We start from the raw sequence: 15,870 nt of genomic DNA on the forward strand, positions 1-15,870 counted from the left end.
TGTCATCAATAACTGTCTGTCATAATTGCTTTTAGAAAAAACAAGATCTTCTGTTTTCTCTCTTTAATTTTTGTCACATTCTGTCATCTTCAGGCCTTCTTTATTGCTTACTATGCAGTATGAGTTCTGCTCATTGTTGAAGGCTATAGCATAACTAAGTTGTTCACATCCTTGTCCTTTGGCCTATAATAGTTGTCTCATTGGCAATCACACCACAGCTCATTTTTATACTATATAAATATCCGTTTATTTGGCAATCGCCATGGCAGTCAGCAGGGTTTCAGAACATCCGTTCGACCTGCTAGTCAAATGCGTTTTGTTAAAATATACTTTTTCACTTTTTTGGTCTTTTGGAAAAGGTTGTTTGTGCTGTATTTAGACCCCTCTACCAAGAAATTTGTTTTGCATGCACACGTATAAAAATTGTGGTTTTTATCCAAAGCAATCATAGGTTTGAACGTTGTTTTTAATTTAGACTTGTAAAATTGCAGTTTTTATCCAATGCAATCATAGGTTTAAACGTTGTTTTCAATTTAGACTTGTGTATATATATATATACAAGTCTAAATTGAAAACAACGTTCAAACCTATGATTGCATTGGATAAAAACCACAATTTTTTTTTACGTGATCTATATATATATATACTAGAAAGGTACAGAAATAAGGAAGAGGGACAGACTTCTAAGATGAAGGACAGGTTGACACAGTTTCTTATCTGAAAAGGGACAACTGGTTCATGTCTATACATAAAAGATGGAAATTTATGTATTTTTGCTGGATGAATAGAATTTGGGATTAACAAGAGCTTTTTCCAGAAGTTAAAATTTTTTTTTTTATATTGATAAGAATTTCATTTCCACCATAAAACAAAAACAGCTTGGGACAGTACTTTAATGGCAGAGGGAAGCTAACCTCCTCTATTTTTGGCTATCTAGGACATTGTGTAAACTACAGTACATATAAGTTTCTTTATTAAGATTTTTACTTTAAAACATATGGTCTAGATGTGCAAAAAGGGGGTTGGGGCGGGGTGTTTGTTCACATGTAAAACTGTTCAACCTCCACCAAATTGGATACTTTTTATAAGTCAAGCTGTCCTGAGCATGTGTTTGATGTTGTTTGGACTTCTATATATTTTCATCAGAGTTGGTAGGTGGTTGTTGGTTTCTGTTTTACTGTTCAATATTTAAGGTAATTCCTGTTATTCTTTTTCAATTTTAATTAATTCAACAAAAGGTAAAAAAAAAAACAAACTTATTGACAGAGACAAGGCCTAAAGCTAAGTAATATTTATCAAAAGGAAAACAAAAGAGGTGAATCATTGTATGGACACTTTTAATAAACATTCGCACCAGGAGCCCAAGTTATATCTGTTGTATAGATATTGAAATTGTTGAAAGAATAAAATCAATATTGTAGAAGACAGTTAAGTTAAGGTCCTGCAGAAAAGAAATATTCAGGAGGATATTCTTAATTGAAATGATCAACCCAAATCTCCTTTTTGAACTATGGCTAAAAATTCCATCAAACAAGATATAGCATGCACTACTGCTCTGATTCATACCTTAGATCTTGTTTTCTAGTGATAGGAAATACACAAACCAAACAGTGAGGAAGCTGACTAAAGAAAGTAGATCAGCACTCAGCTTAGTGTACCAATATTTAACTTGGTATCAAATATCAAGAAGCTATAATTTGCAGTTGCTGAGAAAAATACAACAATTGTCCACAAAAGATCAAAACCAAAGAACAAACATATGATCAATTACATGCCATAGTACAGCCTTCAACAATGAGCAAAACCTAAATCATATAGAAATCTATAAAAGGCCCCATTATGACAAAATGTGACACACTTCAAAAAGTAAACCAACAACCTGACTTATACTACAACAAGGAAAGAAAAACTTGATCTGTAAATAACTGATGAACCTGTAAAATACTTATACAGGTACATGTATATACCATGCAATTTATCAAAAACTTGTATTTCGAAAATAAATGTAATCTTAATGGTTTTACACCTATAAAAAAGCATAGTCGTCAAAACTTCACGTTGACTCATAAAACTAGCAAATAGTCTTGAATATTTTATTATTTTCATTATCTCCTTAACAATATTATAAGTAATAAAAAGACTTTGTAAACTTTGTATTTTGACCAATAAAGGAGTTTATAAAATACATAAAAACATAAATAAATCAAATATTATGGTAATGTATATTTGTACTGTCTCTATAAAATATTTGGAGCTTTACAGAATTAAATTTATACAATAAAAACTTTGAACTCTCTTAAAAAGTGCAAAATTTAAAATATATATGGAAAAAAGAGTTAAATAATAAAACTTTACAAAATTCTGAAAAGAAAAAAATGCATAATATAAAAAAAAAAAATAAGATACAAATTTAGCATATATAATAAATACACCAGTCCCTTTAAAAATTCCACATGGTGAAAACAAAGTTTTCGCTTAAAACAAATACCGATTTTGGATATGGACTTGTATTGTTGAAGTTGATTTGAATGTTCAAAGTATATTCAAAAGGAAGATCTATGAATAATATTTTTACCACTTGTGGTTTAATTTGATAAATCCATTTCACTATATACAAACAAATAGATTTCCATATGTAAGAATTTGTAGCAATCATTGTTATTAGTCAGCATAGTAAATTGTGTACTATTTCTAAACTGATCTACTTGGTCCTTTTTTATAATCAGGAAAGCAGTTACCCCATTTGTACCTCAAAGAAAAACATACTAAATTTTTTAGAAGAATTAAATTTAATATTGTTTTAATATCAAAAATTTGTAAGGAGTTTCATGGAACCCTGTGTCTCGCAAATGATGGCTACTGTCAGTGTAAAAGTGTAATGCTGACCTAAAAAGTGAGTCAATTTATCAGTAAAATACAGAATTTAAAAAACTTTTTTTTTAGGTGCAATTTCTTGGTCTTGAAGATTGGCGCCTGTCCAAGTCATAAAAATCAATGAAGGTTTACAAATTTATCATGTCAAAATAAATCAATCCCAGACTGTCTGTAAATGTTAAATGTAAAAAACTAAGTTCATCTATCAGAAAAATACTGAAAATGAAAAAAAAACGTATTTTCAAAAGTTTGCTTCAGACATTATCTATTAATCATAAAAAAGCTTCTGCCAAAGTTTCATAAAATTGTATGATGGTTGACAAAGTAATTGATATGTAACAAACCTTAACCCCAGACTTTATCTACTTGATAATTGTAAAAGAAACTATCTACTTGATAATTGTAAAAGTAACTAAGTCCATTTATCAGTAAAATACGCAGAAACGAAAATAAATATTTTCTAAATTTTGCTCTGAATACTGTTTTAGGTCATAAACAAGCTTCTGTCCAAATTTCAGAAATTTCCATGAAACTCAGAAAGTTTGACAAAGTTATTGATATCTAAAAAAACTTTAACCACAGACAAAGCCTAAATGTTGACGCCACTGACGACGGAATCTAGGATCGCTATATCTCGCTTTAGAGACATAAATGTTGCAGGCTCGACAATAAAGTATGTTCCTAAGCAGCAGCAGTAATTTCTAGGAAATCTCTGTACACAATTATTCCAATGTTTTGAGACATCCTTTCTTAAATAACCTTGATATTAAGGGTAAACTTGTTCCCCATGTGTCAAGAGACAACCACACTACGTATATTCCTATCAATGATTTTATTTAATATCTTGTCCTTTAAAACTTATTTCAAATATCATTATCACTTCACTTTGGGATTATTATAATTTTAAAAGGAGGGACAAAAATTATGATAGAAATCATTAGTACTGTTTTAATAGCCATATTACATTTCTGTAAATTTTGTAAAGTTTTAGATTGATTTTATTACAACAAGTACAAATTTATGTTCTGCAATTTGACTGATTAATTTGGGTTGACAGGTAAATACAAATATGGTCACCTGGTATTCTCCCATTCAGCAGTGCCCATGCAAAAGAGGGACATCTTTTTGGGATGTATAAATATAATACCTCAAGGTTATGCCCTGCTCTCATGTAGGGAAAGTATTGCACTCTCTGTACTTTTATTAGGAACTCTTGCAACAACTCTTTGAGGTTTGTTGCTAGGCAGGTTTGACTGTAATTTTTGTTTTGAGTTCAATTTGGTAGATGATGTGTCTACAATATACTAATGCCCAAACCTAATGAGAACTACAGGAGGAGCTGCAACATGAACAAATTATAATGAAATACATTATTTATATATATATACACAGAAATAATTATATGATAAGTACGTCTAAACAAGTGACAACTCTACGATATATATATATATATAGTAAAATATATTTTGTATACTATTTAAAAAAAAATTGAACATTTTTGCTATAATAAAATGCTCAGCTGGGCGCAGCTTGATACGACCGCAGAGGTCGAACCCTGAACAGTTAGGGCAAGTATGGACACAGCATTCAAGCTTGATACAGCACTGAATTTGGATTATGATTAAATATTTGACACAACATAGGTTTCTGACACAGAATAAATGTGGTCTAAGAACTTAAAAATTTTTGAACCCCCTTATGATTCATCACCCCCAAACTCAATCCCAGCCTTCCCTTTGTGGTATAGTACCTTGCAGTACAATTTCAGAGAGATCCATACACTTGAACACAAGCTATTGTCTGAAACTAAAAAATGCTTGTTTTTTGGCCCCTCTTTGGCCCTCAATTCCTAAACATTTAGGGCAATTACCCCCAAACACAAACCCAGCTTTCCCTTTGTGATATGGAACCTTGTAGTACAATTTCATAAAGATCCATACACTTACACACAAGTTATTGTCCTGAAACTAGAAAAATGCTTGTTTTTTGCCCCTTTTTGGCCCCTAATTCCTAAAATTTTGAGGCAATTACCCCCAAAATCAATCCCAGACTTCCTTTTGTGGTATGGTACCTTGTAGTACAATTTCAGAGAGATCCATACACTTGAACACAAGTTATTGTCATGAAACTAGAAAAATGCTTGTTTTTGGCCCCTTATTCCTAAACGTTTTGGGAAATTACTCCCAAACTCAATTCCAGCTTTCCCTTTGTGATATGGAACCTTGTAGTACAATTTCAGAAAGATCCATAGACTAACACACAAGTTATTGTCATGAAACTAGAAAAATGCTTGTTTTTTTGCCCCTTTTTTGGCCCCTAATTCCTAAAATTTTGAGGCAATTACCCCCAAAATCAATCCAAGCATTCCCTTTGTGATATGGAACCTTGTGGTACAATGTCAGAGAGATCCATACACTTAGACACAAGTTATGTCTGGAAGTTACAAAAATGCTTATTTTTGGCCCCTTTTTGGCCCCTAATTCCTTAACTGTTGGTATCATAACCCCCAAAATCACTCCCAACCTTCCTTTTGTGGTATTGAACCTTATGGGAAAATTTCATAAGGATCCATTCACTTAAACTTAAGTTAGAGTGCGAAAACCAATGTGTCTTCGGACGACGACGTCATACCAATATACGACCGCAAAATTTTTTTGCGGTCGTATAATTAGCACAAGCACGCAATGTAGGTAATAATTACCATAATACTGAAATAATTACTTTTTACTTTATCCAAGATTGTCATATTTAATCAAGGTAATTTAGCTTCAAATGTAATGCCTCATGATCACAATGTATTACTATGTAAACATTTAGACACATTTGGGTCAGTAAGTGCAATTCATTTTATGCGCCTTAAAAAATTCCTCTATCCATATAATACTATTGGATATATATGATGCTCGTTTTAAAGCCGAGACATTTTCCCATTTGTGGTCAAATTTTGGGGTACCACGTGAGCTTCAGTTTTCTCCAATTTAGCAACACCTGAAGAGTAATTTGAGATGCTCCTTCTCTAAGTGAAAATCCCTATTTCCATACTAGGAAATTATCTGAAATTTCAGTTCTTTTCAAACATTTAATTACTCCATAGTTTTTACATCATTGTGGTTCTATGCTCTTCAAAACAGCATGGTTAATCTCAGCAAATTATTGAAAATGGGAACTTAACATGTCCAATATCATTTTAATGTCCCTTGCCCATGCAAATATTTTATATGTCATGGGGCAATAACTCTAATATTTATATTTTGGTTCAGATGAATGAATGAGCAGACATTCCAAGGGTCGAATAACTCCTTTTAAAACAGTTGTTCCCCACTGATTTTTTAATTTGTCTTGGACACTGCTATTAAATATAAACCTCTGATATAAGGTTCACAGAAATCTGGAAGGAACTGCATGTGCAAGAGTCCTTACAAGATGAACAGAAACACAAACAGATGCCTGGTATATCTATGGGGACAATAAATAGATTTAGACCACATATTTGAGAATGTATTTGTTCTGATTGTATTTAAACAAAAATTAGGTTTATTAAATTGTTTGTTCAATGTTCCTAATACATTCAAATAGTAATTTAAACAGCTACATTAAAACTTTGGCTTTATTAAAATTTTTGGTCCCATTTGAAAATAAGAAGATGGGGTACGATAGCCACTGAGACAACTATCCACCAGAGACCAAATGACATAGATGTAAGTAAATATAGGTCACCATAAGGCCTTTCAACATGATCCTTATACATTTCAATAGTCAATTTTACAACCAAAGGTGATACATTAAGTAAAATGAATTGACTTATAATTACAATATACTAGATGACAAACTTGTACAAATGTACAAACTAGAATGGTTAAAGTGACGCCACCAAAATTCAAACTTGCTCTGTGTTTTGTGGTTAAGTTTCATAACATTTGGTTGAGGCAAACTTAAGTTAGAGAACGGAAACTAAAAATTTTGCAATTTTTCCATTTATAAAGGGGCATAACTCTAGAACGGTTAAAGTGACACCACCAAAATTCAAACCTGATCTGTGTTTTGTGGTAATAAGCATTGTGTATAAGTTTCATAACATTTGGTTGAGGCAAACTTAAGTTAGAGAACGGAAACTCAAAATTTTGCAATTTTTCCATTTAAAAGGGGCATAACTCTAGAACAGTTAAAGTGATGCCAACAAAATTCAAACTAGATCTGTGTTTTTTAATAATAAGCATTGTGTATAAGTTTCATAACATTTGGTTGAGGCAAACTCAAGTTAGAGAACAGAAACCAATTTTGGGACGTACGGACGTACGTACAGACAAGGGTAAAACTTAATGCCCCTCCGCTACGGCGGGGGCATAAAAATGTCGATATAATTCTATTAGTGAGATATATCGTATACAATTATAAGGCATATGATAAGTACCAATGATACATACATGATTGTCCCTATTGGGTATTCCCAATATGATTTAAAAAGATAGCACATATATACATGTATAAATACAGATCTTAAAAAAATAATCTCAGATTAATACTATTATGCTGGAGTTTCTCCAAAAGTTTTCAATAAATACATATAATCATTCTATACATCATGTATATAAATAGTCATGCCAGAGTCACAATAACTGGAATATATATTTCAGAAATGACTTCAAATAAGCATTTTGCATTTACAGCAATCAGCAGATTATTTGGGCCAAAATAAAAAATTTCATCAGCGTCAAAGATATATTTTCGCTTCCCATGTGCAAAATGTTTCAAATTGACATCCAAAAGGTTTGATTTTACAAAGAACATTTAAATGATTTCTGGGAGTATCATGGCAGTTTAAGGCGAAATCACACAATTTCACACAATTACAGACATACAACAGTATAACAATATCAATTATATTCTTGTAACTAATAAAACAATAAATGCAATAAGTATGCACCATTTGTTAATCACAAAAAACATGTGATATGTATAAAATGTTGCCAAAAAGCATACATACTAGTCAACAGTGTATAAATCAACGAAAAAAAAATGTATATAAAAGCATTTATTCAAAACAAAACACAAGACAATGGTAGGTTTTATTTATGTTTAGAAAATTGTACTGTATTCTTTGAGTAAAATTCATTTTAAAAAATCTAAATTTTCTCATACCTCTGATCTTCCTTTAACTTTCCCCAATTAAAGCTAGAGGCTCTAAAGATCCTGTGTCGCTGACCTACATCTTTGACAATAGCCACTTTTTAATAAAAATCATCATTAATGGAGAATAACTCTATTAAAAACTAACTGACAATTTCAGTCCTGTTGATGTATTTGTAGATCTTATCCTGCTGATCATATTTCCTTTTTAAAGTTTCTATTTATCTATTATAGTTTTCATGATAATAGACAAAAATGGCAAAACAATGGTAAATAAAAAGGCTTCAATTACGAATCGACTGAAGATTTTGGCCATTATGGCTTATTTTGAGATCTTGTCTTTCTGAAGTGTTTTCAAATACACACAACTTATATTACATAACAGCAGTTAGCCTGAGGTAAAAATCATTGATTAATGGTATGTTTGACATACTAGTTCTTTGATTTACAGGTAAAAATTACCTTCATTAGTGACACACAAACGTAATTTATGTTGACATCGATGGTAATAAAAAGTAGAGACTGACAATTTTTTTTGGGGTTGAAATTTTGAAAAAACGGAAGATTTGAATTATCAACAGGAAGTACGGAAGAGGGCTTAAAAATCGGAAGATTTTGACTCCCGCCAGAAGAATCACATGTTTGAAATGGTATTTCTATTATCAAACCACCAAAGACAATAAGTTCAACAATCAGTGAGATCAAAGACGTCATAATTATATCTAATCAACATTCTAAATTACAATCAACAGTAGATAATAATAATTTACAAATGTATCCTTGTCTCATAGGTTTTCGTGCTATTATTAAGAATGCATTGTGACCTCACAATTTCCATTGAAAAAGCATGCATACATGTAGTACGAACCCCAAAAAAAACTTAAGTTAGAGAACGGAAACGAAAAATTAAAAAAAAAATTTCCATTTAAAGGGGCATAACTCTAGAAAGGTAAAAGTGACTGTTGACTGATGATTTTGATCATTTGACTTATAACTTATATGTAGATCTTGTCTTGCTGATCATTTTTGCTTTTTCAAGTTTCTCTCTATCTATTATAATTTTCAAGATAACAGGCAGAAATGAAATAAAAATGGTGAAATTTGTCGTTTGAGTGCAATAACTCCTATTAGAAATTGTCCTACAGTTTTGATGTCATAGTCATTAGGTAGATATCATCATTTTGAACATTTTTGCTTCCCTCACATTTTATCTATCTATAGCGGTTTTCAAGATTATAGACAACAAGTGTATTTTACCCTTATGTTCTATTTATAGCCATGATGGCCATGTTTGTCGGCAGGCATGGGTCACTGGAAACATTTTAAAAACTAGATACCCCATTGATGATTGTGGCCAAGTTTCGTCAAATATTGCCCTGTAGTTTCAGAGGAGATGGTCTTTGTGAAAGTTAACAGGTGAGGATGACGATGGACGACAGGCGACGGATGCCAAGTGATGGCAAAAGCTCACACTGGACATTAGGGTCAGGTGAGCTAAAAACAAGATTCTTAGAAACAAACTAATACACTAAATTTCATTCTTTGAGAATCTAAAGCTGGAAATTGATAAGTGGTGCAGTTTCTTTCGACTTTGAAAAAAAAAAATTATACATGCAACAGGACACTTATAAACTACAACAGACTGACTAGTAAACAACAGATATCAACTAACTTATTGAAATGACATTATTACGGTACTGTAAATTCAGAAAGTTTTGCAATGTTTTTATTATTGCCAAAAATGGCTATGGAATAGGTTTCTCAAAAATAAATACTTGACTATTTACACTTGTTACCATTATTTGTATGGTATATTATCTGAAATCACAATAAGTTATTCCACATTTTTGTCCATTATTCAACAATCAATATAATAATTGCACACAAAAATTTCTGAATTTACTGTGATTCTGACATTACTCAATGTTGCTCTCATCATCTATATGAAAAGGTATTCATTACATGTAGAAAGACATTAAGATAAAATATTTTCAAGTGGAAATTATTTTAATTAAAATAAAAAAGAAAATGCCTAAGATTTCATTACACCTGCACAAGCACATAAAGCTAAAAAGAAATTGACATAATTGTTCTTGAGTATCATATCACAATGTAGCTGCCATGTCAGTTCACAATAAAATTTGTAGCTATATATACAATATAATACAACAGCATCCTGAGTTCTTCGTAAAATAAAAATTGAAAGACTTGTAATAAGTTCTATACAACTATTCTATCAAGGAAATAAACAGGGTGTCTATCATTCAGATGTCTTTTATCCAAACTAATCCTAACTAAAGTAATAAGCTATTTCTTTATCCAGCGTAGGATGTTTGCGCCTTTTTTATTGGAAATTTGTGCTTCAATTTGAGGACATTTGAGCTTCTTCTAACAGGACATTTGCGCTTCATCAACATATCATTTTATCCTTGGTGCTTTATGATTTCCCTTCTAATTTACCCGGGCTCGAAGGAATTTATGTAACGATTTTCCTACTCCACATGTACAATTTGTATTCCTAAAGAGGGTCCTAATGACTGAATCTTTCACCACCATGATTGTCAGAGGAAAATGACAACACTTCATCGAATATGATTCTTTCTTCAAAGTCACTATAACCAAAAATAAATGTGAATAGTGTCCACATGTGGACACAGATGATGCATCCGCTTGCATATCATATAGTTATAAAGGGACATAACTGAAGAACGGTAAAAGTGACACTACCCAAAAATTTTGTGATAATAAGCAGTGTGTTAGTCTCATAACATTTGGTTGAGGCTAACTTAAGTAGAGAACAGAAACTAAAAATTCAGCAATTTTTCTATTTGAAAACACGCATAACTCTAGACAATGTGTATAAGTTTTATAACATTTGGTTGAGACAAACTAAAGTTAGAGAACAGAAACGAAAAATTCAGCAATTTTTATGTTTATAAAGGGATATAACTCAAGAATGGTAAAAGTGTCTCCACCAAATTTCATATTTAATCTGTATTATGTAGTAACAAGCATTGTGTATAAGTTTCATAACATTTGTTTGAGGCAAACTAAAGTTGCAAAATGGAAACAAAAATTTTGTACTTGATCTAAGTTTTGTGGTAATGAATATTGTGTATAGGTTTCATAATGTTTGGTTGGGGCAAACTTAAGTTACAGAATGGAAACTAAAAATTTTGCAATCTTTCGATATATAAAGGGGCATAACTCAATAATGGTTAAATTGACACTACCCTAAATCAACTTGATCTGTGTTTTATCAGTGGAAGTCAAAATTAAACATTGCATTGTATAAAGCATTGATTGTAGTTGATTCAACTATAATCATGGACAAAGGAAGATAACTCCAATTTTAAAAATTACTTGCTATTTAGAAGAAAATTAATTTTTTGCAATTTTTCCATTTACAAAGGGGTAGAACTCTAGAACGGTTAAAGTGACGCCACCAAAACTCAAACTTGATCTGTGATTCGTGGTAATAAGCATTGTGTAAACGTTTCATAACATGTTGTTGAGGCAAACTTAAGTTATCGAATGGAAACTAAAAATTTTGCAATTTTTCCATTTACAAAGGGGTAGAACTCTAGAACGGTTAAAGTGACGCCACCAAAACTCAAACTTGATCTGTGATTCGTGGTAATAAGCATTGTGTAAACGTTTCATAACATGTTGTTGAGGCAAACTTAAGTTATCGAATGGAAACTAAAAATTTTGCAATTTTTCCATTTATAAAGGGGTATAACTCTAGAACGGTTTAAGTGACGCCACCAAAATTCAAACTTGATCTGTGTTTTGTGGTAATAAGCGTTGTGTATAAGTTTCATAACATTTAGTTGAGGCAAACTTAAGTTAGAGAATGGAAACTAAAAATTTTTTGCAACTTTTCCATTTATAAAGGGGCATAGCTCTAGAACGGTTCTAGTGATGCCACCAAAATTCAAACTTGATCTGTGTTTTGTGGTAATAAGCATTGTGTATAAGTTTCATAACATTTGGTTGAGGCAAGCTCAAGTTAGAGAACAGAAACCAATAATGGGACATACGTACGGAGGTACGTAGGTACAGACGGACTAGGGTAAAACTTCATGCCCCCATCGCTACAACGGGGGCATAAAAATAACACTTAATGAATTTGGTGTGTCTGAAGTACTTTTCTGGAGTTACATTCAAACCTTAATATTTGAAAGCCAGGGATGTACAAATACATAGAAATAGCCTTTAGTCTCCACAAATTGAAATAATTTTAGATAAACTATAACATTATATTTCCTCAGACTTTCTATGCAATAGAATTAATACAAGAGGATTGTAGTTTCCATTTTTAAATCAATGAATGGTTCAAATATAACTTGATACAAATTTTCTTAATGATTAAACCTCATTTAGATTTTAAAGATAAAAGCACAAATGTCCTTTCCATTTAGTACAGGTGCATCAAAGTTTAAAGCGAAAATGTCCATAATGTTTGGAGTGCAAATGTCCTTTTGTGTTACAGGTAAAAAAGCGCAAACATCCTGTGCCCTTTTTATCTCCCTAGACCTTTTATGAAAATATTCATCATACAGCATTGTCAACTACATCAACTAGACCACTAACAAACACTTTTATAGGATACAGCTAAGACAAGTTTTATTGCTTATACTATCAAAACATTTAATTTCCAGTGGGTTAAAACTTCATAGTTTTGTCAGTAAAATCGATTTTTTAAAGTTTTTGATAAGAAAGTAACATTCTTTATACCATAAATTTTTGTTGCAGGTTAAATTTTGAAGATACTATCTATCCATAATATTAAACTAAATTCAAACCATTTAACGAAAATTTCTGCTTTTAAAGCATCTCTGACTAAACTAATTGACTGACACCTTGTACAATTTTACCTTGCAGAATAATTCTAAATCTTTAATCCCTTAACCCTAATTCGGTCACTTTCCTTTGAGCAAACTGCATGACCACCATACTTGTTCCATTGGCTAAGAAACTTCTGATTGTGCCAGGCATCAGACCTCTATACAGTCCAAAGAATCCACCTCTTTCTTTTATAACTATCCTCATCTTCTGTATTACTGACACTTTCCTGGAATTCAAATACAAAATTATGATACTAACAACTTTCCTGGTGTCAGATTTACAGTATAATAAACAATAGGATTGCAAAAAATTTATTAAATAACACATGCCTGTTATTTAAGAAAAATAAAACCTTATGTAAAAAAACTCTCAACTTTTAAAAGGAAGTAGGATATTATACAATTACTGTCTTTTGATGAGGTAAATATGCGGTTTTATTGACTTTTGAAAAACTGATATTCACTGAGGCCGATGGCCGAAGTGAATATCATGTTTTTAAAAGTCTATTAAACCACATATTTACCGAAACAAAAGACAGTAATTGTTTTATTCCATATTCTGAGAGAAAACAATGTATTTAATGACAAATATTTACAAAAACCAATTGTACATCAAACATTTTACCATAAAGACGCATGTAAAAGCGTGCGACGTTTAGCGCATGAATAACACTTTTCTCCAGGTGAATATGCTGTTTTATTCAAAATCCAATTCATATAGAGAAACCTACTAAAATTATACCAATATGGAATAAGCAGTTTTATTGACTTTTGAAAAATTGATATTCACTGAGGCCGACAGCCAAAGTGAATATCAGTTTTTCAAGGTCAATTTAACCACATATTTACCGAAACAAAAGACAGTTATTGTTTTATTCCATTTTCCCAGAGAAAACAATGTATTTGATGTCAAATATTTACCAAAACCAATTGTATATCAACAATTTTACAGTTAAAAACGTGTGACGTTCAGCGCAGTGAATATCACTTTTCTCTAGGTGAATATTCTTTTTTACTCAAAATCCAATCCATAAAGAGAAAACGTACTAAGATAATACCAATATGGAATAATCCAGGAAATTTCTGAGTTCTATTTAATAGTGAATTCTAATCCTATTTTACTGATGTCCAGTGTGTTAATAAAAAATTATAAGTACTATTTCTCTATCAGACGACTTAACATTCGTAGATTGTTGGTTGCTAAATGTCTTGTGTCAAATATTTGATGTCTAACATTTGGTATAGATAATTACAAGCAAGTCTAAACTTGATCTATAACTTGTCTTGGTGTAAACTACATAACAAATATCAAGTCAATATCTTCAAGCATGACGAAAAAAAGTGTTAAAAACTGATTATTTAAGTGAATTTTTTAAGTCCAAGGAACATAACTCTGCACAAAATCATCAAACTGGAAAAAAATCTAACTTGATCTATAACTTATCATGATAAAACTATATACCAATTTTCAAATCAATATCTTCAAGTATGACGAAAAAAAATGCGGAAAAACTGATTATTTGAGTGAATTTTCTAGGTCCAAGGACCATAACTCTGCACAAAATCATCAGACGGGAACATAATTAGAACTTGAACTGTAACTTGTCATGATAAAACTATATACCAATTATCAAATCAATATCTTCAAGAATGAACAAAAAAAAAGTGCGGAAAACTGATTATTTGAGTGAATTTTCTAATTCAAAGGACCATAACTCTACACAAAATCATCAGACTGGAACAAAATTCGAATTTAATCTGTAACTTGTCATGATAAAACAATACACCAAATATCAAATCAATATCTTTAAGCATGAAGAAATAAACTGCTTTGCTGAGTGCAGCTGGATACGCCCGCAGAGGTCCAACCCTGAACAGTTGGGGCAAAAATGGACACCATATTCAAGCTTGATACAGGTCTGAATTTGGATTGTAATTAAATATTTGACATATTATAGGTTTCTGAATAAATGTAGTCAAAGAGATTGAAATTGGTTATATGAATTGAATTTATATTCAATTAAAGATTTCTTGCTGTTGTGCAATACACTGTGCTGTTGCGCAATATTTAGTAAATCTGTTGTCAGACTATAAACAAATAAAGTTCAATTTCTTCTCAATGTCATATTTGAAATTTATGAAAATCAATAGGGAGATTACATCAATAGCTATAAATAATTCACCAAAGTTTCATGAGAACTGCTGAAAGTATTTTTGAGTTATTGTCCAAAAACTGGAAAATCCCCCCTTTTATAATGATTTTTTATTGATTTTTTGGTGTTTTAACGCCACTTTTAAGCACCGCTTTTGGGCTATTTCGTGGTGGCCAGTTTTTATTGGTCAAGGAAGCCGGAGTGCCCGGAGAAAACCACCGACCTTCGATAGGAAAACTGACAATCCTAGTCAATTAAGATTGGAGTGGAGTGCACCCGCACGAGCGGGGTTCGAACTCACAACCTCAGTGTTGACTGGCTAGTGATTACAGTAGTAACTACTTAGACCACTCTGCCACCGAGGCCCCCCTTTTATAATGAATAAAACCCCACAACTCAGAAATGTAAAATCTAAAATTTATAAAATTCTAAAGGGAACTTACATCAACAGATATAAACAATTCACCAAAGTTTCATGAGAACTGCTGAAAGCATTTTTTAGTTATTGTCCGAAACTGGAAAATCACCCTTTTTTTATGAATAAATCCCTGTAACACGGAAACGTAAAATCTAAAATTTATAAAAATCAAAAGGGAGCTCATGTCAATAAATATGAACAATTCATCAAAATTTCTTGCAAGTTGGTGAAAGCATTCTTGAATAAAACCCCAAAACTCAGAAACGGTAAATCTGAAATTTATAAAAAACGAAAGGGAGCACTCGTCAATAGATATAAACAATTCACCAAAGTTTCATGCATATTAGTTAAAGCTTTTTTGAGTTAATGTCCGACATGTTGACGACGGATGGACGGACAGATGGACGGACAGACAGTCAACAGTATACCATAATACGTAAACGGACAT

At 31.6% G+C, this 15,870-nt stretch overlaps 2 protein-coding genes and 1 long non-coding RNA gene across 12 annotated transcripts in view; 1 reads left to right on the plus strand and 2 right to left on the minus strand.

The window, feature by feature from the left end:
• LOC127707369 (uncharacterized) overlaps window positions 1-15,870 on the plus strand; it is a 122,944-nt gene that overhangs the window by 100,356 nt on the left and 6,718 nt on the right. The gene's annotated exons all lie outside the window — the stretch shown is intronic.
• LOC127706971 (uncharacterized) overlaps window positions 1-15,870 on the minus strand; it is a 123,922-nt gene that overhangs the window by 81,483 nt on the left and 26,569 nt on the right. For 6 of the 10 annotated variants that reach the window (XM_052211777.1, XM_052211774.1, XM_052211743.1 and 3 more), the window contains exons 8-9: window positions 11,782-13,078; window positions 5,398-6,903 (exon numbers count right to left, since the gene is read on the minus strand). In XM_052211777.1, the coding sequence (XP_052067737.1) occupies window positions 12,904-13,078 (175 nt within the window). In that variant the 3' untranslated portion in view covers window positions 5,398-6,903; window positions 11,782-12,903. The remainder of the gene's footprint in view (window positions 1-5,397; window positions 6,904-11,781; window positions 13,079-15,870) is intronic. The other 4 variants (XM_052211778.1, XM_052211758.1, XM_052211732.1 and 1 more) reach the window with 2 other exon arrangements.
• The window catches only part of LOC127706915 (protein SSUH2 homolog), a 373,615-nt gene continuing 361,746 nt past the window's right edge, over window positions 4,002-15,870 (minus strand). Inside the window, exon 14 of the transcript XR_007984644.1 lies at window positions 4,002-5,095. The gene's annotated coding sequence lies outside the window, so the exon portion shown is untranslated. The remainder of the gene's footprint in view (window positions 5,096-15,870) is intronic.

The sequence above is a fragment of the Mytilus californianus genome, unplaced genomic scaffold (assembly GCF_021869535.1).
Source record: "Mytilus californianus isolate M0D057914Y unplaced genomic scaffold, xbMytCali1.0.p SCAF_1, whole genome shotgun sequence".
Lineage (NCBI taxonomy): Eukaryota > Metazoa > Mollusca > Bivalvia > Mytilida > Mytilidae > Mytilus > Mytilus californianus.